This window comes from Poecilia formosa, unplaced genomic scaffold, assembly GCF_000485575.1.
Source record: "Poecilia formosa unplaced genomic scaffold, Poecilia_formosa-5.1.2 Scaffold8, whole genome shotgun sequence".
Taxonomy (NCBI): Eukaryota; Metazoa; Chordata; class Actinopteri; order Cyprinodontiformes; family Poeciliidae; genus Poecilia; species Poecilia formosa.
In genome coordinates this window covers 2,702,373-2,728,371 of record NW_006799947.1, presented here as the reverse complement: position 1 = coordinate 2,728,371, position 25,999 = coordinate 2,702,373, and the positions used below count along the sequence as shown (strand labels likewise).

Genomic DNA, 25,999 nt, shown 5'->3' with positions numbered 1-25,999 from the left:
ACGCTCGAAAACCCTCTTACATAGCAGATTTTTTTTTTTTTCCCCTGTAGCAAAATAAAATAATCAGCCTTCGTAATGATTCAAGTGTGGCAAAAAAGCAGAAACACCATAACCAATTTTTAGGAAAGAAATCTACCAATTTTTGACTCATACCACCGTATTTAAGTTGCATCAGTTCGGTGCGGGTTAAACGAACAGACACACCGTACACTCCAGGCTCACAAAGTTCACCAGTGATTTGGTTTTAATGCGGTTGCATAAGGAGACATGTTTGGAATTACAAAGTGTTTTCTCCTTCTTTCTCGTGCGCTGTGTTTGTTTAGGGCTCAAGACTGGCAAGCTGCTGTGGAAGAGTACGAAGAAGTGCAAACTCACTGGAACGCCTACACATCTGCCTCGTAAACGCCAATCAGTCTAACTGGATTTTTGAGCTCACTTCGATTACTGGCTTGGTTCTTTTTTTTTTTTTCCTTAAGATTTTCATTTTCTCCATTCACCATTAAACACTGCAACAGTCTCTATCTCTCCGAGGAGCAATTTATCCGTAAACACATAGACAATCAGATGTTATGGAACTAAGGTCATGTAAGATTAGTGTGTAAGATGCTGCATGATGGGTGTGTTTCTGGTGAAAAGTCTAAATGTCTCATTCATTTGTCCACTCACTAAATGGGCAATAATTATCACATACTTTTTACTAAAAAAAACAAACAAAAAAAAAAACTAAACAACTCAGTTATTTATGAATACATTAAGCACATAATATTTTAGGACGATTTTTTGTAGAAAAGGAATCTAAATCATCGTACAACTGGAATATTTGTTTTGGCCTTGTATATTTGCCTTATCAAAAGAAACAAACAAACAAACAAAAAAAAAAAGATTTCAATTCTTTTCTCTCTTTCTAGCCCAGTAACTCTTTTAACGGGACATGGGAGGCCGTTTTAAAAATGCTTGCTGTGTTGTTTGCACCAAAGTCCCCTTTTGACGAAAAGTCACCGGTTATTTGTGGTCAAATTTACTATTAAATAAAATGAAAACCAAAAAACATGCTTAATAAAACAACAAATTCATTGTAGAAGACTTCAATTATTTTTGCATTTCTTTCTTTTTTTTTTTTTCTTTTTTTTTTAATGTCAGTCTGTGTCAACCATCTGAGCTGGTGGGCTTAATTTGTAGCTGTCTTAAACTGTAGTTTGGGGCCAAAAAATAAATAAAAATTCCCAGAGCTGAAAATGGCCCCAGGCTGCAATTTCAGCCTCCCTGATTTAAACTTATCTGTTGCAGGCAAACAGCTCCACCTACAGGATCAGAAGTAGCATAGCAATCCATCAAATGATGGACATTGCAGAATTGGGGGGGAGGACACACAGACCTCCATGCCTTCATGTTACTTTCACAGATCAGGTCTGGGAAAACTCTGCCGCAGCTAAGTCCTATTAGTTTGGCCTGAATGTTAGAGTTTTATATCGGTGAAGATAAAAAAAAAAGGTATAATGGCTAATACACACACACACACACACACACAGTTTATGAAATAAAAATGCACAGCTGTAGGTCAGTGATTGTCATTTGCTTGTAAAGAGAAAGTCACCATCTTCTTTTAATCTGTATGAAGCTATGAAAACTGAATCGAAGATTGTTCCGAGCTCTTCGAAATGATGTTTGTCTTGGTCTTTCATGATCAACAACCCGAATTGCAAGCTCTCTGGTCTGATGCACTCTGATGTCAAGAAGAAAACTGTCAGACTGAGAGACAAGGTGGTCAACAAAATAACAGTGGGACAGATTCAGGAACATCCTTCAAGAAAGCAACCAGGGCCTGTCTCCATTTTTTTTTTACACCCCAATGATTCACAGGTCAGAATAAATCAAAACAAACAAAGAAAACAAACTCTAGAAAAGGGCCGCTAAAATGTGTGAAAGCAGCCAAAGTCCAAATGAAAAAGCATCAACAAGCCTGAAAACCACGGCCCAGGAAAGCAGTGAATGCCGTTTCTAGACCTGTTATTCTAAAATCGGATAATATTTCTATAAATGACAGTTTGAACCAGAGTGTAGCGACAGCTGGAGTAGGAGTGTAATTTCTGTGCCCTCGAGACGTTGTAGGTTGAAACGAACATTTTGAGACGGAAAGCAAAACAGAAATAACGTCGAACCATTAAAAATGGCAACAACAAAAAATAAAAAAAATAACACCGAGTAAAGATTATATCCCCTTCTCTGCCTGTGGTGTAAACAACAAGGAGATGTCCACATGTCAGACAGAAAGTAAACACTGTCAGCCTTTCTGTTTAGGGCTCCTGAATTTGGCTCTGACTGGTCAGACTTGTAATGAAATATGTAAGACGCTCCTGTCAAAATGCCCTCAGGCGTCTGATGAGAAACATTTCTCAGGTGGACGGCTCTTTCTCACATAACTCTCTGTGGGCACGAGGAATGACACGAGTTGGCTTCATCCACTTGTCAGTGCTCTCAAGAGGCTGTTTATTATTCCTGGACTGATGTTCTCCTATTAGCTTGCTCCCACTGTCTCCTGTGGCCTGCTCCGTTGAAACCGGACGTGGCTCCGAAGGGCTTATAGAAATTCACCGGGGGCCTCTGGAGAGACGACATCTAGGGTGTGTCCTGTAGAGGTGCTGTGGGACTTCAGCATAAGAGTCCTGGGACTCGTTGCTTATGGTAACGCAAGAATATCTCTAATGTCTACAATTTGTCAACTATAAACACTGGAGGTGAAGGTCGTCTGATTTTTTGGGGGATTTTACAGTGAATGTTTAACAGGATGTCCTGTTGCATTAGGTTTACGTCTACGTGTCAATCGGTTTGAAAATTCAGCAGACAAGACATGGGGGTCTGTCAAAATCGACAGACTACGGAAGCGACCATAAAATCCATAGCAACTCTGGAGGAGCTGCAGAGATTCGCTTATCAGGTGAGAGAGAGTCAGTCTCGGCCTTTTCAACTCTTTCATTGTTAAAAGATGCTTTGGTAAAATCAGACCACTGCACCTCACCATAAACATAATGTTCACGTCAGAGCTGCAGCGGAATGTTTCAGATTAAAACACCTTCATATTTTAGAATGGCCCAGTCAAAGTCCACGCCTAAATCCAGTTGAGAATATCAATCTTTCAGGTTTTTATTTGTTTAAAAAAAACAAATAACAAAAATGTCAGTTATGCACTTTTTATCAAATAAGATCCTAATGAAATACTTAAAAGTTTGTTAAATGTAAGAGCTGTTTTAGCTTTTCTAAAATTCCAAACCTTCTGGACTTACAGCTGTTGCACCTCAGCCGTCTTGAGAGTTGAGAACGATAAACTCCTGCTAAAATATTCTGAGCAAAAAAGAAAAAGAAAAAAAAAAGATTACGTAAATCCTCCTACAGCAAAGTGGCAGAACAACAGTTCAGTAGATAAGGGAAGGAAAACTGCGTCCGTGTTAGATGAAATACAAACAAAACCAAGATTTTAATTCCAGATCCTCGTCTGTTGTTTAGACTTGTGGATCCTAAAACAGGGGTCGCGTCCCTGCTGTGGGTCATGAACCACAATTTGTGGTTTCCTTCAGGCCCTCAGGAATGAGTAGGAAACCCATGTTTTGGGAATCAAATCCAAAGGATTTTTAAAAGTACACTTCATATAGACAAAAATATAACAAGGGTTATGAAGACAGTTTTTTTTTTTTTGTACCTACTTGTTCATTAGCATTGTTTCACAAAATGTTTCTGTTAGACCACAAAGAAAAGCTGTTTATCTGGCTGCTGTGGCTTTTTACAAGGAGCCACGAGAAAATGTGAAACCACCAGCGTCAACCACATTACCACGGTGGGCATATTTACTACACATTATTATTACATACATTGGTGATCCTGAGCGGTAAAAGTGATCTATCAACTGCGTATCATTTTGAGACATTAAAAATGTCTCAGGATAACCTGAGTGTTAAAATCACTGCCTTCAGCGGCCTGAGCATGGGAACGAATTGAAGGCATTTTCAAAGCATTTTCTTCAGAGGAAGCTCTGCACATGAGAACCTGGGCTGAAACTTTCCGCCTTAAAGACCCACGTCTCGTTTAATGAAGAGACGCACATTGATAGGATCTACTTATGCTTTAATTATGCAGCAGTGATATTAAAAAACCTCATTAATTCATGCACTCATTTTGCTTTCAATTCCTTCCTGAAATGACTGCTTCCTTTGAAAAGCTCATGCTATCCGAGCGTTATAGGTGATGTTTTTGTTTGAAGACGACAGTTTTAGATGGAACTAAGTTTTACATATCAACAACTCGCTAGCCATCATTACGCTACTGCTGGATGCTTCCTCCCTCAACATTTAAAAAGCCTGAGTCTTCCCGGTGTCGCCGTCGGGATGTTTGTTTCTGCGCCTTCCCTGCAGCCTGAACCACTGGAACAATGTGCCTCAAAGTGTTTCTGCACTGTTAAAAAGTTTGAACTAATGTAGCTTGTGAATTATGCATCCCATTCATTTTTAAAGCACACCCATAAATGCATTATTCAGTGTTGCAGAGAGCCTAGTGTTCATTCATACAATTAAAGCTTCAGCGGAACAATGACATTTTAGTCCATGAATGGTTAACCACCGGCACCGGAGGCTCCGACTAGCCAGCCATCACTAATCATTGGGGAAAGGACAGACTGTTTTCTCCTCGCTGCCCTCAGCTGAACTTAACTCAAACGCTCCGCTAATGAGCCAACACCTCCTCTCCGGATTATCCACTCTCTTACGAAGTGGTGTCAATTGCACGGCCAGAAGACAACTCTGTGGGGAGCTTTAATGAACAGACCGGACGGATTCTGCTTATCTTAAAGGGACCCTGAGGCCAAAGGACACAGGAGCCGCAGCTACTGGCCTGTGAACGCGACGCCAAATTAATCCGGCTGTCGCGTGTGCTGTGGTGAAGCGACTGCCCTTGGACGGCCTAAGTGGGGTCAGTGAGGGGTTTGTGGGTGGACTCTGGCTTTAATGTGCTTGAGAATGCAAATAATGATGAAACGGGAAAAAAAATAAGTTCTACTTAAGCGCAGCCTCTCGAACACGAAAGACGAAAGGAACGACCTTTAAATAAACCAAAAAAAATAAAAGGAACTTAAAATGGACTATAGAATTGTAGAAGAGATGAGCAATTGCCAAATATAACTTGGTGAAATGTTTATTTTCTTAATGACATTTTAAAATCTGGACCTTTTTAATCTTGTGTACTTTTTCCATTGAATTTTACTTCCGTTAAAATTCCCTCTCTGGGTTATTTTTAATTTATCTAAAGTTAAAATAAAGAAACCCAGATAGATGGTGAAAGCATGAAGATAATGGAGGATATTGTCAATATTGTATTTTATCACATTAAAACCATAAACTTGTATTTTAATGGGGGTTTATGGTAAGAAACTACAAAAAGTAGGTTCTACAAATAAAAATGTAAAAAAAATAAATAAAAAAAGCATCTCTGCCCCCTTTACTCCAATGTCCCTAAATAAAATCATATAATGATTGCCTCCAGAAGTCTCCTAGCTAGCAGGTCACCTGTGTGTGATTTAATTGCAGTATAAACCCAGCCATTTTGTTTTGTCCTCAGACATTTGTTGGATAAATGTGCAAGACTCACCAATCACTACAACGATTCAAATCAAAGCAACAGATCTACAACAACATGGCTGAAAAAGAAGAAAGGTTCTGCAAAGATCTCATTGAAGTCCAGATCTCAAATTGCGTGTTGGTGGAACTGGAAGAATGCCAAGCAGAAACAGGTAGGCAGCAACATTTTTACGAATTGAAGCCATGTTTTTAATGAAAGAGAGCTTCAAATTCAAACAAGACTGATCGTAATAGAGACTGATGACTGGGAGTTATTGCTGCTACAAAACAAAGCAAGAAAATTTCAGTATGTTGACTTAAAAATATAATTTCTCAATTCAGTGTGGCGTGAAAGGTCATGAATCAAAACCTGCTCACTAAATGTACAATAAACAGAAAAAACACCTCTTTATAAACACTGGACATTTGCAAAACGGGGCCGTATGTTTCTATCACACTATTGCTGGAGACAGTCCAAGAATTGTTAAGGCGATAAAATCCAGAACATTCCAGGAAGGAAGTTTTATTTTATCAGACGTTCCTGGTCCTTTTGCTTGACTGCATCACACACACCATCCACACCATCCACTTCTGGATCATCATCTGCTGAACTGTGACCTCGAGCCGTTTCACCAGCCTCTCTGCAACACCTCCGAAACACACGCACAACCTCAGACGGTAAAGTCAAAACTCGTTTTTCCGCTCGACTCGGCACAAACGTTCCGATTTGTTTCAGTAAGCTGGTCCCCTCTGCTTTGCACAGGTGGGGGGGCTGAAGATGAAGGCAGTGGAGAGAAACCGCTTTTAAAAAAAAAAAAAAAAAAACAACAGTAAAGAGATGTCATTCAGGAGACTTTACAGAAGATCATTTAATTCCAAAGATTTGTGTAGAGGGAAGAGCTCGTACAAACACTTCACTGTACATATAGATTTACACTGTGTGGGACTGAACGGTCTCACCCTGCAGTCCCACCTCCTGTGTCCTTGACAACCAGGCGGGGGCCAGTCGCCATCCCAGCTCCACTCCGGCTGCTCAGCTTGCATGTGTTTTGCTCCAGAGAGTTAAATTAAACCAGTCAGAGAGACCAATATTACTATGAACAAACAATGTTCTAATACTTTACTTATTAAGGACACATTTAGGAATGCAGAAGACGAACTGAGCGGCAGCCGAGCTTTTCTACGATGGCGGGTGTGGAGCTGGGATGCAGGCTGGCGAAGAACCGTTGAGGATTTGCATCAGTTGTGGTTTCACTGAACGCTGCTCAGTCGGTGAGAACCACAAGCCGGAGATGTTGGCGGCCGAGCTGACGTGGGAAGGCGGGGAAGGCCTATCTGAAATGTGTCCCTTATTTTTTTTTTCTTTTTTTTCTGATAATAAAATCAAAAAGTTTGAAAATAAAATGCCAGTTCATATATAAACTCTTTCATGTCCTTATGGATCGTTGAAATTGTTTTCTTTTTATTCTTCTTCACTCTCGTTTTCGTGCTCCATGTCTTCGTCTCCGTTGGCTTTGGGCTCCGTTCTGCTGTCTGAATCCTCATCTTCTTCGTCACCTTCGTCTTCCTGCATCGCTTCCTCTTCTTCCCAGTGCTGAGACAGAAAAAAAATAAATAATAAAAATTCAAGGATGATCTGAAAATCTATTATAGAAAAAAAAAAAAGGTGTTATGATGGGTCAGTTTAACTTACATCAGAGTCTTCACTGGGAAGAGCTTCGTCACCAGAGGCCTCCTCTTCGTCAGCTGACTCTGCAAAAGGGCAAACAAGGGAAAGTGAATGAGCTGTAGGGCTTTCATCCTCAATGTCTGGAAACCAGCCGTCCCTCAGGAAAAAAAAAAAAAAGGCTCAAAGTGTTAGCTTTTAGATTTGCATTTCAATGTGGATGGGCCATTTTGTAATGATAGTACGCTGTTGTTTGATGCCAACGCACAGATGCTGCTGAATATTCTGCAGCTTTAGGTCCCAACAAATACAGGCACAAGACTGTAAGAAGGAGGTGGCCATTATCATTACTGAAGAAACGGGAAACTATGACTACATGGGATTTAAATGCACTCCGTTATGACTCTGCTACTGTATAGTAGTGAGAATACAGAACAGTATCAGCCCATAAAGAAAAGAAAGGTGACACAAAAATCAAGAACAAACTGTCTGAATTATGTGACTAATCCCCCCCCACCAAAAAAAACAAAAAAACAAGAATATGTACTCTGGCTTTTTGTTTTGAAGTAACTGAATTACAAAAATAAATAGACTCTTAAACTTAAACACTTTTCCAGACTGAAATATCAGAATTATTTTTGGCCCTTTTGTTTAAAACACCAGTCTGGTTTAAACAGGGTTCAGCGTATTACAAGTCTGGCGGGCCACCAGGCTTTAGTTGCCCACCGCCAGGCTAAGTTTTGTTTATTTTAAGTAGGGTTTTTTTATGCACCGGTAACAGGGCCAGTAAAGGTCGATTAAACTACGTTTGTATAAACTGAGCTTGTGCGCCTCAATTTTTTTTGTAACTTTTTAAATATTTTAAAGACAGACACATTGTGGACTGCCTTAGCACCGCTGCCATCGGGACTAGCAGGTTTTCTGAGAGAAACCCTGCTGGGCTACAACTTTTGAATGCATCCATTCTCTAATACACCTGAATCGAATAAATAGTTAGTGACCGGGTCTTTGCAAAAAATTTTTGACATGCCAAGGAGGTAATTCAGACTTTTGATTCAGGTGTGTTGAAGCAGTGATGCAATCCAAAAGTTGCAGGAAAAGGGCTCTAAAGACCCCTGGTTTAAACCAATACAGACTTCCTGCAAATTTACAGCTGATGTAAATAAGTGCCCTCAGCCTTTAAATAAATACAAAACCTACAACAAGTGACCATATTTAATTTTCTGGCTGAACGGACAGACAGATGTCACATCAGGGCATCAAAAAAAAAACAAAAAACAACAACACATGAGTAAAAGACTGAAAAGGACAGATAGCTGAATCAATGAAAACAAAACCTTCAGGAGAGAGGGAGGACTGTTGGCCCGATGGATGACAGAGTAGACAGATGAATTAGGAATTGGAAGGACAGCTGACCCAAAGTACAGCAGAACTGACTAATGCACCCCAGATTAGTGGCCAATGGGATGACCCAAAGGACTGAGGGCCAGTTGGATGCCTACTCTACTGGAGAACTGAATCAACGGACCAGCAGACTGTTGGCTGAACAAACACATGGACAGACTCTTTGATGAACGACCAAACGAGAGGACTGCTGGCTGGAAGGACAGAGCTTCACAAATGGACTGACAGCTGAGCAGATTACTGACATGAGCCGACTGAAAGAAGTTGAAGAGACACAAGCTGATGGATGAGAGCAACACACAAAGAAAAAAAAATCAGCTTGGGGTAAAAAGCAAAAGTAAAATCCTTCCTGTTACTTGTGTAGTAACTCAGCAAAGAAACAGTTCTGGATGAATTTATATCCCAATAAGGAAAGAGTTGATAATAAGGCACCTATAAGGATCTCTATAAAGTCAGTGTACAGACTCTATAAAGTCTGTTTTAAAACCTTCAGACATTTACAATGCAGACAACAGGATAGAGAATATAATCTAAAGATTCCCCTGTTCTAGTTTTATTTTCTATAATTATCCAAGGCAGGAAGACGCTTATATCCCAGACGTTGCTCTTTTTATCTCTCTTTCATGACTCTGAAGGCCGTCCTTAAATTGAACCATGGGGTTATCATGAAGCAGCTTTAATTAGAGGAATCAATAAATGGCTCTGACTAAAGTTTGTACAAACTTAAGGAAATGTGGGAAAGTATTTAAAGTCAGACTGAGATCTGACTTATAATAATAACTTAATAATCTGACTTATTAAAGAGTCAAATTTGTGATAAATCTAATCTGATACAGACTGATGTGTATCAGGCTGAAGCCACTGATCCACCAGAACCTTTACACAGATTTTTAGCTTGCAGAAAGGAAACAATGTTACTAGATAGATAGTACACAGTACAGAAAGTTGTCTCTATTTATGGGATTATAATCTTTAGACTTCAAACAGATCGGTTTAAATTTATGAGCAACACCACAAGTGAATCAAGGCTGTTTGAGTCTATTTCCTTTGGAACTTTGATATAGAAAAAATAATCAAACTAAAACAGCATTATAACCCTTCAGGAATCAGATTTTTGGCTTCAAATTTAATATTTGAGGAAATTGTTTTGGGACCTTTTTTTATTAACAGCCGTTACATTATACGATTACAGTAAAATGAAGAACCCAACTACAGTCAAGTGAATGAATGAATTAATTTTTTTGAACTTCACAAATAGTTGGATATTTAATCTCACAATGAGGTTATTTTTTAAATGTAGCAATTGTATCTACATGATAATCAGATTTTTTTTTATCATTAATTCAGTTAGAGGGGATTTTAACCACAGTGGCTGAGTTCACCGAGTGATTCAGCACTCAGGAAGGCTCGAAGCTTCCTGTCAGGCGCCGATGCTGAACTCATAAGAAACCCAGTGCAGCAGCAGCAGCAGTCATACAGCACTGGTACACAGGGGAAAGAAACTTCCTCTTCCTGCTCATCAGCTTCTTTCATTAGCAGTTTTTTGTTAAAATCCCGGCGGTGTGAGGCGTAGGGGGGGAGAGGAACTCTAGGCTCAGGTTAATTATTTCAGCAAAGCTCGTTTTCTCCTGCCACGTGGCTCAATAAAGCACTTCCTACGGTACGGTAATGAGAAAGGAGAGCCAACAGAGCGCAGACTTGTTGCTCCACTCAAAGGAGACGATCTGCTCAACATGGACGGCTGGGTTGCCAGGCAACAAGAATTGCGTTTGCGTGCCGACGGCGGCTGAACGACGGACGAGTCTAAGGGCCTTTGAGTCAACTATGGGATGATGAAAGGTCAGCAAAAATAAATAAAACAGATGAACTACACCTGACGTAAAGTTTCCATTTGAGTCCTCCGAGTTACAGAAAGGAGGCGTTGATGAGCGAGAAATGTTCAGAAAGAAAGGCACGAAAGGAAGACAGCTGAGAAACACACGTGGATTTCACACTAACCTTCCTCATACACCAGTTTAGCTGTATAGTCGACATCTGACACAGGGTTTCTGCTGTCGTTTGCTGCCACCTAGTGGACAAGTGAGAGAAGACATTACTGAGAAGCAATTTCAGAAACTGACAGGGGCAGGAAACAGACGGTCTCAGTTTGCAAAGTCATTCCGATGCACAACAAACACCATGATTATATTTTCTGATTCCCGTTAGGAAAAATATGGGACGAACTACATATGAGTGTAAGTCCATCAAACTCACATTTAAGCCCATTTTATTAATTGCAAACAAATAACTATCAAAATATAAAAACAGAAGTATAAATTGATAAGTTAATTGGTTTATCCGCTCTAATTTTTTACTGTCTATTCGTCACAGAAAAAAAACAGCTTGATGCACGGATGGAGCTGCAATTTAGACCTCGGAGGAGACATTTTAAAAAAAAACATCCATTAAAGAAAAACTGAGAAATTCATTGATTTAAAATATTGGTTTTGACATGCTTGGTACAAGTGAAGGACAGGCAAAATTCAACAATTTCTTTTATGAATCAAAATCAAAAGCTCTCTTCTGGGTATTGGAGTCAAAAGGGCAAATTGAGGAGGACCTGGATTCTCGACTTCTTGATCTCAATCAACCAAACGGCAAGGGAAAGAATAATTCATGATTAGCAGAGCTAATTAATGTCACTCAGTGATGTAACCATCAGAAACATAAATACATTTTTTTTTTTAAATCTAGGAATATTACTAAATCATAGAACTAAACACAAATGTTCTGCTGTAGTTGCTGTATGTTTCTGCACAGTTTGGTTAATAAATAATAATAATAAAAAAAAAACAAAAATATAAAAAAAAGACAGTTTCTTTGAAAAGCTCACAGATTGGCTGATTGTACATTTTCTGTATGTTTCAAGTATCCCTGAAAGCAACCAAATGCTTTTCTTCGAGGATTCAGATGTAAAAACAAAGTACTTTAGAGGGAATAAAGATTCCCCTTACCTGGGTTGTTAGGAGATGCAGCTTCCCGTGCAGTTTTGTCAGTTTGTGGAACATCTTCACTCTGCTCTCGATCATGTGATACAGGACGCCCAGCTGGGTAACCAGGTCCGGCAGCTGCGTCAGAGGGCAGAAAAAGCGACGTGTTAACGGCTGCTGGCTTTAGACGTCAAGAAGAGGAGGAGGATGATAAGATGGACTTACGGACGCCAGGTATGATGTGTGGTGCATCAGGACCGCCTTGAGCCACCGTACCATCATACACGCCCTGCAGGAAGGAACAGCAGGCTTTATGTCAAATAACAGGACCTTGACTTTGTCATGAATGGGAAAAGGCTGCAGAGAAAATGTCTTGAACTTACACTAAAGGATTTCCCTGGAGCCTCGTCGTTAGCTGTGAAAGACAGAGGATTGAGTAACTGCTGCTACTGGGATGCGGGTTTGTGTCTCTAGAGTTCAAATGAAGCTTAGCGGCTCTCACCTCTTCAACCAATGGTATGACAGCAGGCAGCGGTAATCGGGCGACTGTCTTTTTTATTTCCACCTCTTTACGGGTCTGGAAAACTTTCTGCAAGAGAAAAAAAAAAAAAAGAAGTATTGTTTTACTTAACTGAGCCTTGTACTCTATGATTGATGTTTAATTGCTAATGAGCATGTTGAAAACGTTTGGGAACGTACATTTAGGATGTTGGCGTCCTTGCTCTCCAAGCCCTGCATCAGCAGGACCGCATAGTTGTCCGTCTGCAGCGAGGCCGCCGCTTTAGGAGCTCCTTTCTGGCTGGAAGATGCGTCGAGGTTTATTTCACCAAGCTGCTCCGCTATGGACATCTGCAAACAAACGTGCATGGATGCAGTGAATCCAAGCAGGGACGTCTCCTCGTTAACGTGCTCTGTGGTGACGATCCTACCTCTTTGTTGCCTGCGTCTTTTTTCCTCTTTTCTGTTCCCTGTGGAGCCGACACTACAGGAGCTTTGTGACCAGGCAGCCCCGGAATCAAAACTTTGCTCTTGGCGTTGACGATTGGAGTTTTCACCTGGACAAGTTGGATTTAGTTGAGCAGATTATGAATCTGGAAACAATAACCTGCTGAAAAGTTTTCTCTACCTCAAGTCGAAAACAGGAGAAGAAAAATAAGGCCTGGTTACCTTAGAGACGGTGGTCTCCATAGAAAGGGACAGGTTGGTCTTAATGTCTCGAGTCAGACAGACATGTCTCTCTGCCGTGTTGATCTCCTGTGCAGGTGGAAACACATGCATTAAGAAGATTTTCCACTTCTTTTCTGTGAAATAATAGCGTCAAAATGAAGATCTGCAACTAAAAAGACAAAAAGTGGAGTTACAAAACAGATGGAACAGTTTTAGTTTCATGTGAGTGAATCCTGGTCATCACAACATTTCTTTGCAAAGGTTTGGTCTGTGAACTTCAACAAAAAAAAAGATGACAAGACTCTGGATAAGTGGAAAAAAATGGGTAGATGGTTTTTGAATTTCATTCAAATGTTTTATTCTCTGAACAATGTGCCCAGAAGGAATACAAGTAAAATGCACAAAACAACAAAATAAACAAATTTACAAAAAATGTTTTATTAAAAAAAAAAAACCGTCTAATAGCCAGCATTTATTTACATCTTCCAGGGGCAAAGGTTTATTGCCATCTGGATTTGAACCACAGTTCACAAATTAACTGCAGCCACATTACCAAAATCAATTAAAAACTTCATTTAATTGTGACGGATAAAAACACCCGCTTACCGCGTTCTCCATCACAGGCTGCAGATGGTTGCCGTATGCGAGCAGCACCGACCGTGGATCGGCTCCGAGGGCAGCGGCCAGCAGCGGGATTGGCATAGGGGAATCCTTGGTGTCGGACATCTGCACCGAACACGACGGTGACAGCGGCTTCTTACAAGGCCTGTGTGGACATTTGAAAGTTAGATCGAGCAGTATTTCCTACAACCCAGGGGTTAAATGAGAATAAATCCAACACTTTGAAATCATCTTTACGTTTTTTAATGTCAGCTTAAACAATGTAGCTGCGTAACATTAAGTAGGGTTAAGCAGGCTTGTTTTATAATGATGCCTGAGCAGATACAAATATACTGAGTTTTAAGTCACTTTTCACATGTGCCTCTTTAAATTATTCCAGTTTTTTTGCACGTAAGATTTAATATGAACCAAGATGTTTCTTCTGACCAGTTTCAGGTTTTCCCACCATTGAAAGGATGAAACGGGGCTTACCCATTTAAAAAGTGTTCAAACAGATGCAGCTGTCCGTCCTTACACACTACTGCCAGCCTCACAGCCTGCAGGAAACAAAAAACATGCAAGTCAGGAGTGAACAGAAAACACAACGATATGTTCCTTGCAGACGCATTACGCCAGGCTCCGACCTCTTCCTTGCTGCTGGATGTGATGAGGTCGACGTGTTGGGGTTCATCCGTCAAAGTGAAAGAAACCACAGAGTTTTTGTCCTTGCCGTCTTCTCGTACTTGCCTGGACATCAGACACACACGGCCAGAAGCAATTTATCAATTCAGCTGTTTGTCAAAACATGCCGGCCTGTGATATCCAGATTGATCCTATTAAACACGAGGTGACAAAAGCCTTTCGATGAATGTTTCACGCTTTGACTTTTAAAAGATTCCCAGGCCGGGTCACATTTCACAGGAACTGGGCTTTGTACCCAGACGTTCCACTTCATGCTCGCTGATGTGATCTCTGCTGTTACTGGTTAAAAACAGGAGTCTAAAGGAACACACATCAGTTTTTAGGGTCACGATTCCATACATCCACATTAAAACTGAACATGGAAACGAATGGGATCGTTGAGTTTCTATCTGCTTCTTTAAAACATAAAGCAAACTTCTAAAGACAAGATAAAATGGGTCATGTACAGCAAGCAGGGCAGAATTTGTGTGCTGACAAATTTACTATACCATAAATGAAAGACAGAGTAAAGGTCACAGCACCAACAGAACAAAATCCACGTATTTCTTCTGAATCAGATAATATGAAGGCAAGTGGTTGAGCTTAAGCATGACACCTAAAGCATTTAATACCTTGAAAATTATACCTGCACAAACCAGCACAGACATTTCTCACTATTTTGTTAATTTATAAGACTGTGTAAGTGTTCGCAACATCAATATTGCATTGCTTTGGTGTGGAGAGCTTCAGATGTTAGCTTCATCCACTCATTAGCCGTAGCGACAGTTACAGATAAGCTACGTGAAAGCTTGTCGGCATCCTCTTCTGGTTCAGAGAGGTCACATGCGACTTTCACCGTTTGATACAAATACACAACCTGTTACCCCTCCAAGCAGTAATTTTTTTTTTTTTTAAAAGAGGAACAATTGTTTCCCACTATCACTGCTTTGTGCTCAGAGTCTATATTTTGCCAGACTCAGCAACCAATTGCCTTGTGAGATTGATCTAGTTTCTCCTTAACATTTTAAAGTTATTGTGAGATAGCCGTGGTGTGGCTAGATTGTCACATCCAGTGAGCAAATTGTAATGAAGTTCGGTAAGATGGTATGGATGAGGGTTTAATGTAGCTAGGTATGGATTCCTAAACATAATGTTTGAAACTCGGTTTGTTATTCTGACGTCGCCTTATGGCGAAAAGCAAAATACTTCCCAACATCATGGACTACACTGTGGCAGATTTAGCACAGTCTAACTCACGGCAAATTTCCCAGCGGGCCAGGCTAGAGCCTGAAATTTACTGAACATCTACCAACATAACCCAAATTCAAGCATTCAAGGTTCTCATTAACTCACCAAACACTGAGCAGTCGATCGTGTGCTGCTCCTGACAGGAAGTAAAGGCCGTTGCTGTCGGGAGGCCGCGTGGTGGCAAATCGCAAGGTCGTCACAGCCGTGGAGTGGCCTGTGAATTTCTGCCAAGAGAAGAACCCACCGCAGAACTCATCAGAAAGACAGGACCGTGTTATACTCACTGGGCTCCGGCACAGATTTTACAGATAAAATAAAACCTTTAGAATGAGAAGACTCACCCTGTAGACCTCCTTTGTCTCTAAATCCCACATTTTGATCACGTGCCCGGCCGAGAGCAGAAGTTTCCCATCGGGGCTCACGCATAAACTGGTCACTGCTGCTCGGTCTGCTTTCCACTTACTGTTTGGATGGGGGAGGGGAAAAAACAGGGAGGAGATTTATTAATGAGGTGGAGTTATCACAGGGAGTGAGTTTTGATCCAAGCGTTTAAGACGCAGTTTTGACTTTCCACTTGATTTTTACCTCAAAAAAGGAGAAAAAAAATCAGAAGACATCTGCACTCATTACATTTTCTTTGCTCAAATTAGAAGCAGAAAATAACTCTAAAGAGAACAACCAGTGTCCTTCTAGCTATTCTGTTGCAGTAGCAACTTAAAACTTACTCCATCGTGGAGAAGTGCAACTGTAAGGATTTTGCCCGTACAAGTAAAGCATGAGACGGGAAACATTAATCGTGAGCGGCTGCCTATTTTTGGTACTTTTCTGGGTGGGTGATTTTATTTGTGCCTCACAAAATAAGTAGCTTTAAATCCCAAAACTTTACACACTCTTTTTCTCCACAAATGTCTGTAAATGACCTTTATAGTTATGTGGGTTTAACTTGGTAGATGCAGAGGAAATGGAGGGAGCGGTGAACGATTCCTATCCTGGTTCCTGCAGTTAAATTATACTTTCATAATGATTTATCCACCAACGTGCTTCAGGAACAAAACGTTCTTTTTTTTTTAATGTTACATTGAACAGAGTCCAAATGCTGGAAGGGACAGATTTTGAGCTGAGGTAGCATACAGAAAAAAAACAAATAGTACTCAATAACAATTCAATTCAGAAATACTTTATCCCAAATTTAAATCAAATATCATTATAACTTGTATCATCCAAGCGTCTTAAGACAGTCACTGTGGATGTTGATGTTGTGGGCAGGAAGAATATCCAGTAGCAGTCAGTGTTACAAAAAAATCAGGGAGGCCTCTGACTGAAGACAGTTGGTATACGACAGTCTCATGCCTGTTATGACATGGTAACAGCTCAATTTCCAGGCAGTCGATATAATATTCCACATTAACATGTTCAGGATGTCACCATGAGTTGTTGCAAGCACAGATAATCCAGCTCATTTGCTTTTGCTTCTTCTCTTTAAATCTCTGTCTGGCTGTATGGTTAGAAAGCCGAGCAGAGTGACGCGGTTTATTCAGGGATGTGATCCTTGGTCATGATGATCGATGGAAGAGACGGTCTGAATTTCCTCCTCCTCTCTTTGCTCTGCATCTATGAAGCCTCCTTTTCAACTCCGGTTGGATTTGGGGCTGTAGGTCAGCCATTATTTGAGCTTCTGAGATGCTAATCAGATGCTCCCGGTTGCAAAAACACCACACAGTTTCCACAGTCGTCGTTACTTTTCATGTCTGAAAGTAACAATGTACGAGCAAAAATCCGTCCAGCTGCACGGGATCCAAAATCAGAGGGAACAATTACCCAAACATGCAATGACTTAAAAAAAAACAGTCTACAGATAGAACTAACATAACAGAGCTACTTCAACATGCTGCTGCTACCATGAGTGGAGCAATTCCTTAACAAAGCTTATTTTGTAACACATTACATATAATAACATATCAACAGAATATTCTCCAACTAAATCTCTTCTGCTGAGTCAGCTCTCCTCTCCCACCATCTCCACTCTGAAGGCACTGCATCTCGAAAGGAGAAGCAGCCACTGACCTCCGTGTCTTCCCGGTCTGCAGGTCCCACTCCACGATGTTTGTGTCGTCTGAGCCGCTGTATAACAAGCCGTCTTCCGGATGCCAGTGGACACAGTTCACTCCTCCGCTGTGACCTCCGTCCTACCAGGGAAAAGCATGAAGGGTTTAAAGTCAGAAAAATATTTTAGAGGATGCTCAAACCACTGCAGACAATTCAAACAGTCTGCACAGAAACAGAAGCTGAGCTCACAATCACCTCGTCTGGAAAAATTTCTCCTGCATGTGTCGTTTTAAACATTGCTGTTTTCTACAGTAAACATGTGAGCTGTCAGTGGAGAATTCTGCAACGTCAGAATTACAGTTTCGGCCAACATTGTAGTACAGAATGATTCCTGTGTTTACCAGAGTGCAGTGCAGGGATCCCTTCGCTGTACTGTAGATGAGGACAGTTCCAGCTGCTGTGCCCATAGCCAACAGGTCAGCCTTCTCCTCCACCTGGGCTGCCTCTGATTTCCTCCTCTTTCTCTGAGGCCCCTCCTAGAAGCAGATGTGCAACAATAAATAGATTGTCTCCAAATCACAGCGACTTGTATTTGAATTATCAAGTCATTTATTTTTGCACCAACAAAGAGACAAAAAAATAAAAACCAAATGTTCACTTATATTTTACATTACAAAACACACCTGACCAAGAAGAAGTCAGTCGGCATACTGGAGCAAATTTTCTTTGTATTCATGTTATCACTTTGGTCAATCTAGTACTTCACACACACATTTCAGAATCTTTCTTTTGATACGGAATTTAAATGTAAAAAAAAATATACAATCTACTTAAAGTTCTGGATGATTTTCATTCAAAACTAGGAAGTTTCAACAATCTCCTTTTGCTTATTGCATAACTCAAGCCACATTATATCCAGAAAAAGTCTTTGGCTACTGCCAATTTCACCTCTTCATCATTTTATTTGATAAGAGATGTTTTACAGCAACCCTGTATCTATTTTTACCCACAATGAGGATTAGAAGTAATTTACTTCAATCTATTGTAAGAACATGTAATGTTACCCTGATTGATCCGATTTAATTCTAGGCAGCTCCTCTGATTTTTTTTTTTTTTTTTTTTGTGATTTACCCCAGGGTCAAAAGTCTGTTACTTCATCAGAGTTAACCGGCATCAACTGAGATCAGAACCGCAAAGAATCGAAACAGGGTGTAATATAAAATCCAAGTTATTCTGTGAGATTTAAATATTTTTCTCAATAATTCATCATCAACCATACAGGAATAAATTGGCAATTATTAAAACCAGGCTTATGGTGGTTTCTCTACTGGATAAGGCAACAAGTGGGCACAAAATGCAGATAGATACCGACAAATTTCTACAATCATTTACACAATCAATATATCTATCTTCTATCATTTATGATTTAGGATCGATTTAAGCATCCTAAATTTACACGCATCATAGAGGTTTTGGAAAGTCTTCCTTAAACTTTCCTGATCCTCTACTTCCATCTCATCTTATCCAAGGCATTATTTGCGACAGATAAACTTAATGTCAATTAGTTGACATTATTAAGCTTCAAAACTTTACTGTATGCCATTTGAAAGCGCTCGACGCACTTCATAAACACCTCATGCTGACTCTAATAACGATTTTATATCATTAACAACAACATGAAAACTAAGTATTGAATAATAAAAAGAAGCCTGTTATCTTTTAGAAGCAGGTTAAACTGTAAAATTGTACCACAAGACGATGTCCATGTTTTTTGTGACTACCATGTGGAGTAACATGTGCGTTTGCGCAGCTAGTCGAGTTGGAAGCACCCTTGCTCCAGCTATGACATATAAACTGTCTGGAGTAACACCGATGTCAACTCTCCATCTTTGTATTCGCTTTATCTAAACAACAAGTCACTTACTTCATGGTTTGGGGTGAAGTAAAACACCAATTTAAGTATCTTAGGCCTGCCTAGCTGCAGCAGCTAACAGCGAGCTCTCCTACCTTCACTGTCCGGCATGGTCCCCAAGCTACGCACGTACAGGTGGCGCTTAAATGGGCTGAAGGCACATATTCTTGGTGAAGGGTTTTACTGTCCGTGTTCCAGACCCGAAGTCTGCCATCCTGGGCACACACGGCTAAGTACTGTCGCGATTTGGGTGAAAAAACGCACGGGAGGTTCAGCGAGATGCTAAGACCGTCCGCCGCCATTTCTGCAGCGCTAATTTGGGTCTGCTACGTGCTTACACAAACCACGTGTGACAGTCACAGGACATGCGCACTAACGCATCACGGGTTCCTACTTCTCATTGGCTGCTGCTCGACAACAAACAGCGTTCAACCCACAGGAGTTCAACCCACATAGGAAATGAGACGTGAACACGTCCGCCATATTGTTAGTGGCATTCGAGACTGAATATTTAAAATTTATTTTATTATCGTTCAACGCTACTTTAAAGAAACAATACACAACAGAATTACGTTGGACATTTTCACATTTTGCTCACATAAAAACAAATAAAAACGCCCCACTACAAGTATAATAAATAAACAGCTTTCAACAAGGGCAGACTCTAAATTAACCTTAAATTCCCATAAGTTGTATCATTTACATCAATGTCTTTGCAGTAATGAAGAGTCAGTAACAAAGAGTTGAGCTTGGAGGTGTCTAAACATATTGAAGAGCATGTAACATCTGAACTGAGAAAAGATTTGCATTTTTGAGGACATGTCCTGGCTTGTCTGGTCAAACTAAAACTGAAACATTTTTGCCAAATGACTGTTGCTGTATTTAGTGGTAAAAATAGGGAAACTGACATTAAAATCTCAGGATATCAGAAAGAAGACTTCCAAACAGACAATGACTCCAATCATTTGCCAACTATTTCCAAAATGGCTAAGCGACACAGCTAGTGTTTTACAGTAAAGCCCTGATCTCAGTATCAAAGAAATTGACTAAATTGCAGCTCTGTCAGGAATTGCTCTGTCAGGAATTGATAGCGGTGGGTGGACCGAGTGTACTCACAATTGTAAACGAATAAGAATTACTTTAACATATTTTAACTCAGCTGTCCAAGAAGTAAAATAATATTTTTAAAGGATTCTCTGGCACTAATTAATCTAATATTCAAAAGTAATGTCATCATACAGAAAAAAAAAATTAATTTAAGCGCAAATTCTGGTATTTTAAAGAATAAAATGAAAATTAACACGAAAAAAATGGCACAATTACAAAATAAATTCTGGTTGAACAAACACTTTTCCTAATCAGAATACTTAGTGTATTCTGTATACTTAGTGTATGTGTTATAACAGGGTATACGTTTTTGCATACTTACAAAAGTTGTAACTGCACCTAAAATAAATCGTTACAGGAGTAGGTTTTGGCACACATGCTCTATTACTTTCTTTATTTACTGCCTAACTTAAAATAAGAGACTTGCGCTGCTGATGTCATCCTATCACAACAGACAGAGTCCAACAGTTTTGTAGAAAACACTTGGAACATAACTTATCAATTCAAAATGCCAAAATATGGCGGTGACATTGACGTCTGAAATTAAATAACTATTTTTGATATAATTATTTTGTTTAATAATTATTTATTTACCGTTGGAATAACGTCAACTAGAACAATATTTTAAATGTATAAAGATAAAATGTAAAAAGAAAAAAGGCTCTCAATAAATACCGCCACCTGCAGGCGGCATTGAAGTACTGCTGCAGGCGCTTGTTTATGACGCTTTCACACGTGCTTTTAGAAGCAATGACCTCCTTCCTCGTGCAAACAGGCGCTAACTGTTAGTTATGTCAGTGTAAGTTGACTTTAATAACGCACCTTTTAATGTATTTTTGCTTTTAGTTTTTTTTTTTTTTTTGTAATTCTGCATGTCTGTGTACTCTCTATCTGGCTACATCTATCTGGCTACAGACGGGATTCTCTCCTTTTAATTTCTGTGATAGAGTTGACAGTGATGGCTGTGCATGCAGCCCACAGATGTATGTATTTGCACAGACTGGTGACAGCTTGCAAATCAATTCAGACTCACAGCAGGAACAGAGATGTGTTTGAGAAACTTGTGATTCCTTGCAACAGAACTTTTCTCACTGCTTCTGTGAGATCTAATGAGAATGATGGACAGAGCAAAGACTCCTTAAAACTAACTCCCAAGCAGACACAAAAACAGGATCTCCTGCTCAGGAGGAAGCGGCCCCTGTCCCCTTTGGAGAGGATAAGCAGTCTGCTGCCCCAGGATGTTTTGAGCCCAGAGGTGATGCATCTGAGGGAGCAAGAACAGCATGAAGAGGATCCACAGAGGTGTGATCCAGAGACAGTCACTGATGAAGGCAATCTGGAGACCCACAGTGGCCCTGAGCTAGGAGAGGAGCCGAAAGCTGCAGCATTTCACCATGCAGAGGGGCACGTGTACCCCAGTCTCCTTGGGGAGAGCCTGCTCACCTTTGGGGAGCTGCTTATTGCTGAGCACAGAAAGAAAAGACAGGTGGAGTTCAGGAAGATGTTCCAGCTTCAGAAAGGGGCCATCCTGCAGAGCAACTGGGGAACCATCAAGCATGATGATCTCGTAGGGCAGCAGGCAGGCAAATTCTTGAAGACAGGCAGGGGTGCTCCCATCTTTTTCCGTCGTGCCAGTCTGGAGGACTATGTGCTGTATATGAAGAGGGGTCCTGCAATCGCCTATCCTAAGGTAGGTCTTGTATCAGTGAAGATGTTAAATGCAGAGGATTTTAACACCGTCAGATTAACAACCTCCATCTCTGTCTCCTTGTGTGTTCAGGATGCAGCCAACATGCTGATGATGATGGATGTTACAGAGGGAGACTGTGTGCTTGAGTCAGGCTCGGGGTCTGGAGCAATGTCCCTGTTTCTGTCCAGAGCAGGTCTGTCTGACTCACTTTTCCTGTCTTGCATCCCAACCACAAAAGTTTTAGTGACCTTTACGTTTTTCCACATTTTGTCGCATTACAACCTCAAACTGTATTTTATTGGGTTTTTATGTGAGAGACCAAAACAAACTACTAGATAACTGTGAAGTGGAATTATCTCTATTGCGCTGTTATTCTCTTGAGGCCTCAGAGTTTTGCGAGAGAACAGCAAACAGCATCACGAAGACCCAGAGACACAACAGATGGCTAAGCTGTGGAGGAGTTAAAACAGAGTAAGGTCACAAAACAACATTTCATAGAAGTTTGTTACGTCCATCATAGAGTATAACACAACTGCAAACGTATCATTACTGGGCAGACCAACATCCAACTGGAAGATACCAGTCTCAGGCAAAAGCTACAGAATGACAATTGGCTGTTGCTCAAATTTGACCTTTTTGGAGGAGTGGCAAGAAGAAAACCATTGTTAAAATAAAGTCTTTGATTTTGCCACATACCATTCAGTGCATGTGGCAAAGCAAAAATTTAGAAGATTGTGCGATGATCAGATATGACCAAAATAGACCCTCTTGGTCACACAAAACTCTATACTCGCATATAAACATGGTTGGGCCAGCATTATGCTGTGCGATCAAATAGAAGCTCACCTGGAGGATACCAAGATGAATGAAGCTAACCACAAGGCGATTAATGAAGAAAAGCTGTAGCTGTGGAGGTTCACCTCCCAGCTGCACCATGAAGACATGAAGATTGATGTCCAGAGAAGGACTCTTTCCAATAGCTCTAGCTACATTGCGAAGAAGAATGGGCATGACTTCAGCCTCTGTACATGCAAAGCAGACAACTGTAACTTCAGTCAAATGTGAAACATTAAAAAATTGGTTCAGGGGGCTGAATGCAAATGGTCTTGATTTGTTGCCATTTATCCTCTTCCTCAATTTCACATTAATGCACTGCTTTAAGTCGGTTGATCATTTTAAATCCTAATAAAATACACTAATATTTGTGATTGTGAAGCAACAGCATGTGGAGTAGTTGACAGGGTGTGAACACATTGCAGATCAACAATTAAGTGCACGAGTATGAATAACCATGCAGGGCTGTACTAAATCTGACAGATCCAGTTAGGAGCATCTCATTTGCATATTTAAGCTCATATCAAAAGGTATCTAAGTCTAGCCTCTTAGAAAGGAAGATATCAAGTAATACATTAAGGTTTAAGACTAGTTTCTATTAATTTATGTTATAGATGAATAATGTGAATCAAGATTATGATGAAAATGAGACCTCATTCAACATTCAGAAACAATAGGGTCCAGATATTTCCTCCAGTTGGTTCCAGAGGGAGCGTGCTGAGCATAGAGGTGAGGACGGATCACCACAGAAGATCCGTGAAGAACTACGAGCGTTGGAGGACATCCTGGGCTCTGCGACGAGGACAGGAGTGGCCTAACAACGTGGAGTTCCTGAATGCTGACCTCAGCACAGCCTCGTCACTCCTCGCTGGTCGAGGATTTCACTCGGTCAGTGTCATGACGTTTTCTTAACACGTTTGACATGAATAGATCTGCTCATTCGTCAGAGTTGCTTTCTGTTGCAGGTTGCGCTCGACCTGATAGACCCTCACCTGGTTTTACCTACCGTGCTGCCACACTTGCATCCTGGAGCTGTGTGCGCTATCTACCTCGCAAAGTGAGCAGCCGCTTCAAAACACATAAGGCTTTTATGAAATTAAACATTTTCTTGTGTTCCTGAAAACCTTGAAGTATCAACGCAAGTCCAGTAAGTGGCGATAACATCAGAAATGAAAAGGCTGCCACTAACAAAAAAATGTACTGAATCTCAAGCTGCATACCTTAAATAGCATGGTAGCTTTCGAGACAGGTCAGTTCAGGCATAACAAGCATGGCTTGCTTCTAAGGGTTGAAGCAGAGTCTTTTTTTTCTTTACAAACATTGCAGCACAGTCCATGCTCTTAATTCTGTATGAACAAACTGAAGGACTTCTTAAATAATGGCCTTTTAATAGACAAGACTAATATAGAGATACATATAGATGGCACCTTTTAAGAAATAAACCAAATGCAGGGCAATGGTGGAGGAATGACAATTTAGGCTTGTTTTTCAGCCATGGGCCATGAACACCTTGCAGTTATTTAGGGTTCAATCAACCATGAACTCCTCTTACTACTAGAGTGAGATGCGAGTCCATCTGACAGCTGAAACTTGGTCCTGACTGGATCAGCGGGACAATCATGTCACAACGGTGCAGTAAAAATCCAAACCTCAACATGATTGACATGCTGTAGTGTGACCTTGGGATAGCTGTGTAGCAACCTGCCTGCAAGCCTTAATGAGGTGAAAGAAGAGTGGACTTCAGTGCTGATTGTTCTACAAGTTTCTGAATTTTGAACTTCCTAAATAGGTTTCTTTTCATTTTAAATAAAGGCAGTTTTCAAGTATTGGTTTTAGTTTGACAGATCTATGTAAAAAATAATACTTATGACCAAACGGGCAACAACCTTCAGAGGTGTTCTGCTTAAATATTTTAAGTTTTAAATTGTATGTATGAGCAGGAACTGAATTCTGTGTTTCACTATTTTCTTTTCACAGTATAACACAGGTTATTGATCTGCTGGAGGGTCTCCGGTGTTCCGCACTTCCTGTTTTGTGTGAACGCATCATTGAGGTTCCCGTCAGGCAATGGTTGGTGGCCCCTGCCCTGCAGAAAGACGGACAATACTGCACCAGGAAAGCTCCGAACCTCGGTGAAGATACGAGCAGCGAAGAAGAATCATCGGCCGATGGAGGTAAATGCAAATGAAAACGACTGATTTCTTGGAATCCTATTGGTTGAAATTTTCTCCCTGTAAACGTTGGTTGTCTTTTCAGAAGCCCTCTTTGAGCCAGGATTTGGTAATGTTCCCTACATAGCCAGACCCCATCCAGAACAGATGAGTCACACAGGTTAGAATGAGGTCAAATCTCTGGTTTTGTTTCATGTTTGTAGTACATTCTGATCATGTCCTTTCATTTTTCAGCATTCCTGGTGAAGCTGAGGAAGTTTGTGAGGTAGCCACGGTCACTGACGACACAAAACATAATTTAAGAGCTGAATGTTACCTCACAGAGCCTGAAAAGTGAAAGAAACTAATGGAAATATGGATCTTTTTTTTTTTTAATCTAAAAATGTATACATTTATATGGTAAAACAGGGATAGAAAAGTTTTTATTAGCTTAAATAAAAAATGCCAAGATAAGTCCAAACATGAAACCTGAAAAATGTACCGATTGTAAGAAATAATGTACAGGTGGATGAATGGACTTGTGGAAGGGTGGTTTAAATTAATAAACTGATGAATCAGTAAATGGATGACTTTTGTAAATGTACAGTTGGATTGTAACAATGGTTGGACAGCTGGGAGCATAAATGATGGACGGCTTGGATGGAGAGCCAAACAAATGGATGGAAAAAACAGATGGAGGATCCACAAAATGATGGATGTACAAACAAATGAAAGAGTGGACAACTGGGTGAATGGTGAAACTGATGGATGACTGATGGGAGAAAATGGCAGAACAAATTGATCAATTGATATATTGACAGATGCATGGTTGAATGGGCGTATTGGTATACGGCCAGAATGAGATGGATGGAAGGACTGATTGAGGATAGATGCAACTTCTATGTGCATATTTGGTTCAAAAGCC

At 40.5% G+C, this 25,999-nt stretch overlaps 3 protein-coding genes and 1 long non-coding RNA gene across 5 annotated transcripts in view; 3 read left to right on the top strand and 1 right to left on the bottom strand.

Annotated features, from left to right (window-relative positions):
• LOC103155414 (excitatory amino acid transporter 3-like) overlaps positions 1–10,658 on the top strand; it is a 17,009-nt gene extending 6,351 nt beyond the window's left edge. The window contains exons 12-13 of the mRNA XM_016662431.1: positions 4,909–4,915; positions 10,133–10,658. Of these exons, the coding sequence (XP_016517917.1) occupies positions 4,909–4,915; positions 10,133–10,206 (81 nt within the window). The 3' untranslated portion in view covers positions 10,207–10,658. The remainder of the gene's footprint in view (positions 1–4,908; positions 4,916–10,132) is intronic.
• On the bottom strand, positions 6,445–19,638 carry wdr43 (WD repeat domain 43). The gene is made up of 18 exons (XM_007575586.1): positions 19,389–19,638; positions 17,783–17,917; positions 17,400–17,521; positions 15,677–15,797; positions 15,441–15,559; positions 14,051–14,153; positions 13,899–13,963; positions 13,413–13,572; positions 12,807–12,893; positions 12,569–12,694; positions 12,339–12,488; positions 12,142–12,228; positions 12,023–12,054; positions 11,865–11,928; positions 11,664–11,777; positions 10,669–10,738; positions 7,294–7,352; positions 6,445–7,194 (listed from the first exon to the last, which is right to left on the bottom strand). Exons 1-18 carry the CDS (start codon positions 19,593–19,595, stop codon positions 7,063–7,065), a joined length of 1,953 nt encoding a protein of 650 aa, XP_007575648.1. The 5' UTR covers positions 19,596–19,638; the 3' UTR covers positions 6,445–7,062.
• Positions 7,359–8,537, top strand: LOC107833369 (uncharacterized). Its single transcript, XR_001659107.1, has 2 exons — positions 7,359–7,933; positions 8,368–8,537. It is a non-coding gene; the product is annotated as an uncharacterized LOC107833369 (long non-coding RNA).
• A 1,459-nt stretch (positions 19,639–21,097) lies between the features above and the next one.
• trmt61b (tRNA methyltransferase 61B) overlaps positions 21,098–25,999 on the top strand; it is a 54,911-nt gene continuing 50,009 nt past the window's right edge. The window contains exons 1-7 of one of the 2 annotated variants that reach the window (XM_016662421.1): positions 21,098–22,090; positions 22,181–22,283; positions 23,622–23,812; positions 23,890–23,981; positions 24,902–25,098; positions 25,181–25,255; positions 25,330–25,661. In XM_016662421.1, coding sequence (XP_016517907.1) covers positions 21,359–22,090; positions 22,181–22,283; positions 23,622–23,812; positions 23,890–23,981; positions 24,902–25,098; positions 25,181–25,255; positions 25,330–25,364 — 1,425 coding nt within the window. In that variant the 5' untranslated portion in view covers positions 21,098–21,358 and the 3' untranslated portion in view covers positions 25,365–25,661. Of the gene's footprint in view, positions 22,091–22,180; positions 22,284–23,621; positions 23,813–23,889; positions 23,982–24,901; positions 25,099–25,180; positions 25,256–25,329; positions 25,662–25,999 lie in introns of those variants that run through there. The other variant, XM_016662426.1, reaches the window with a different exon arrangement.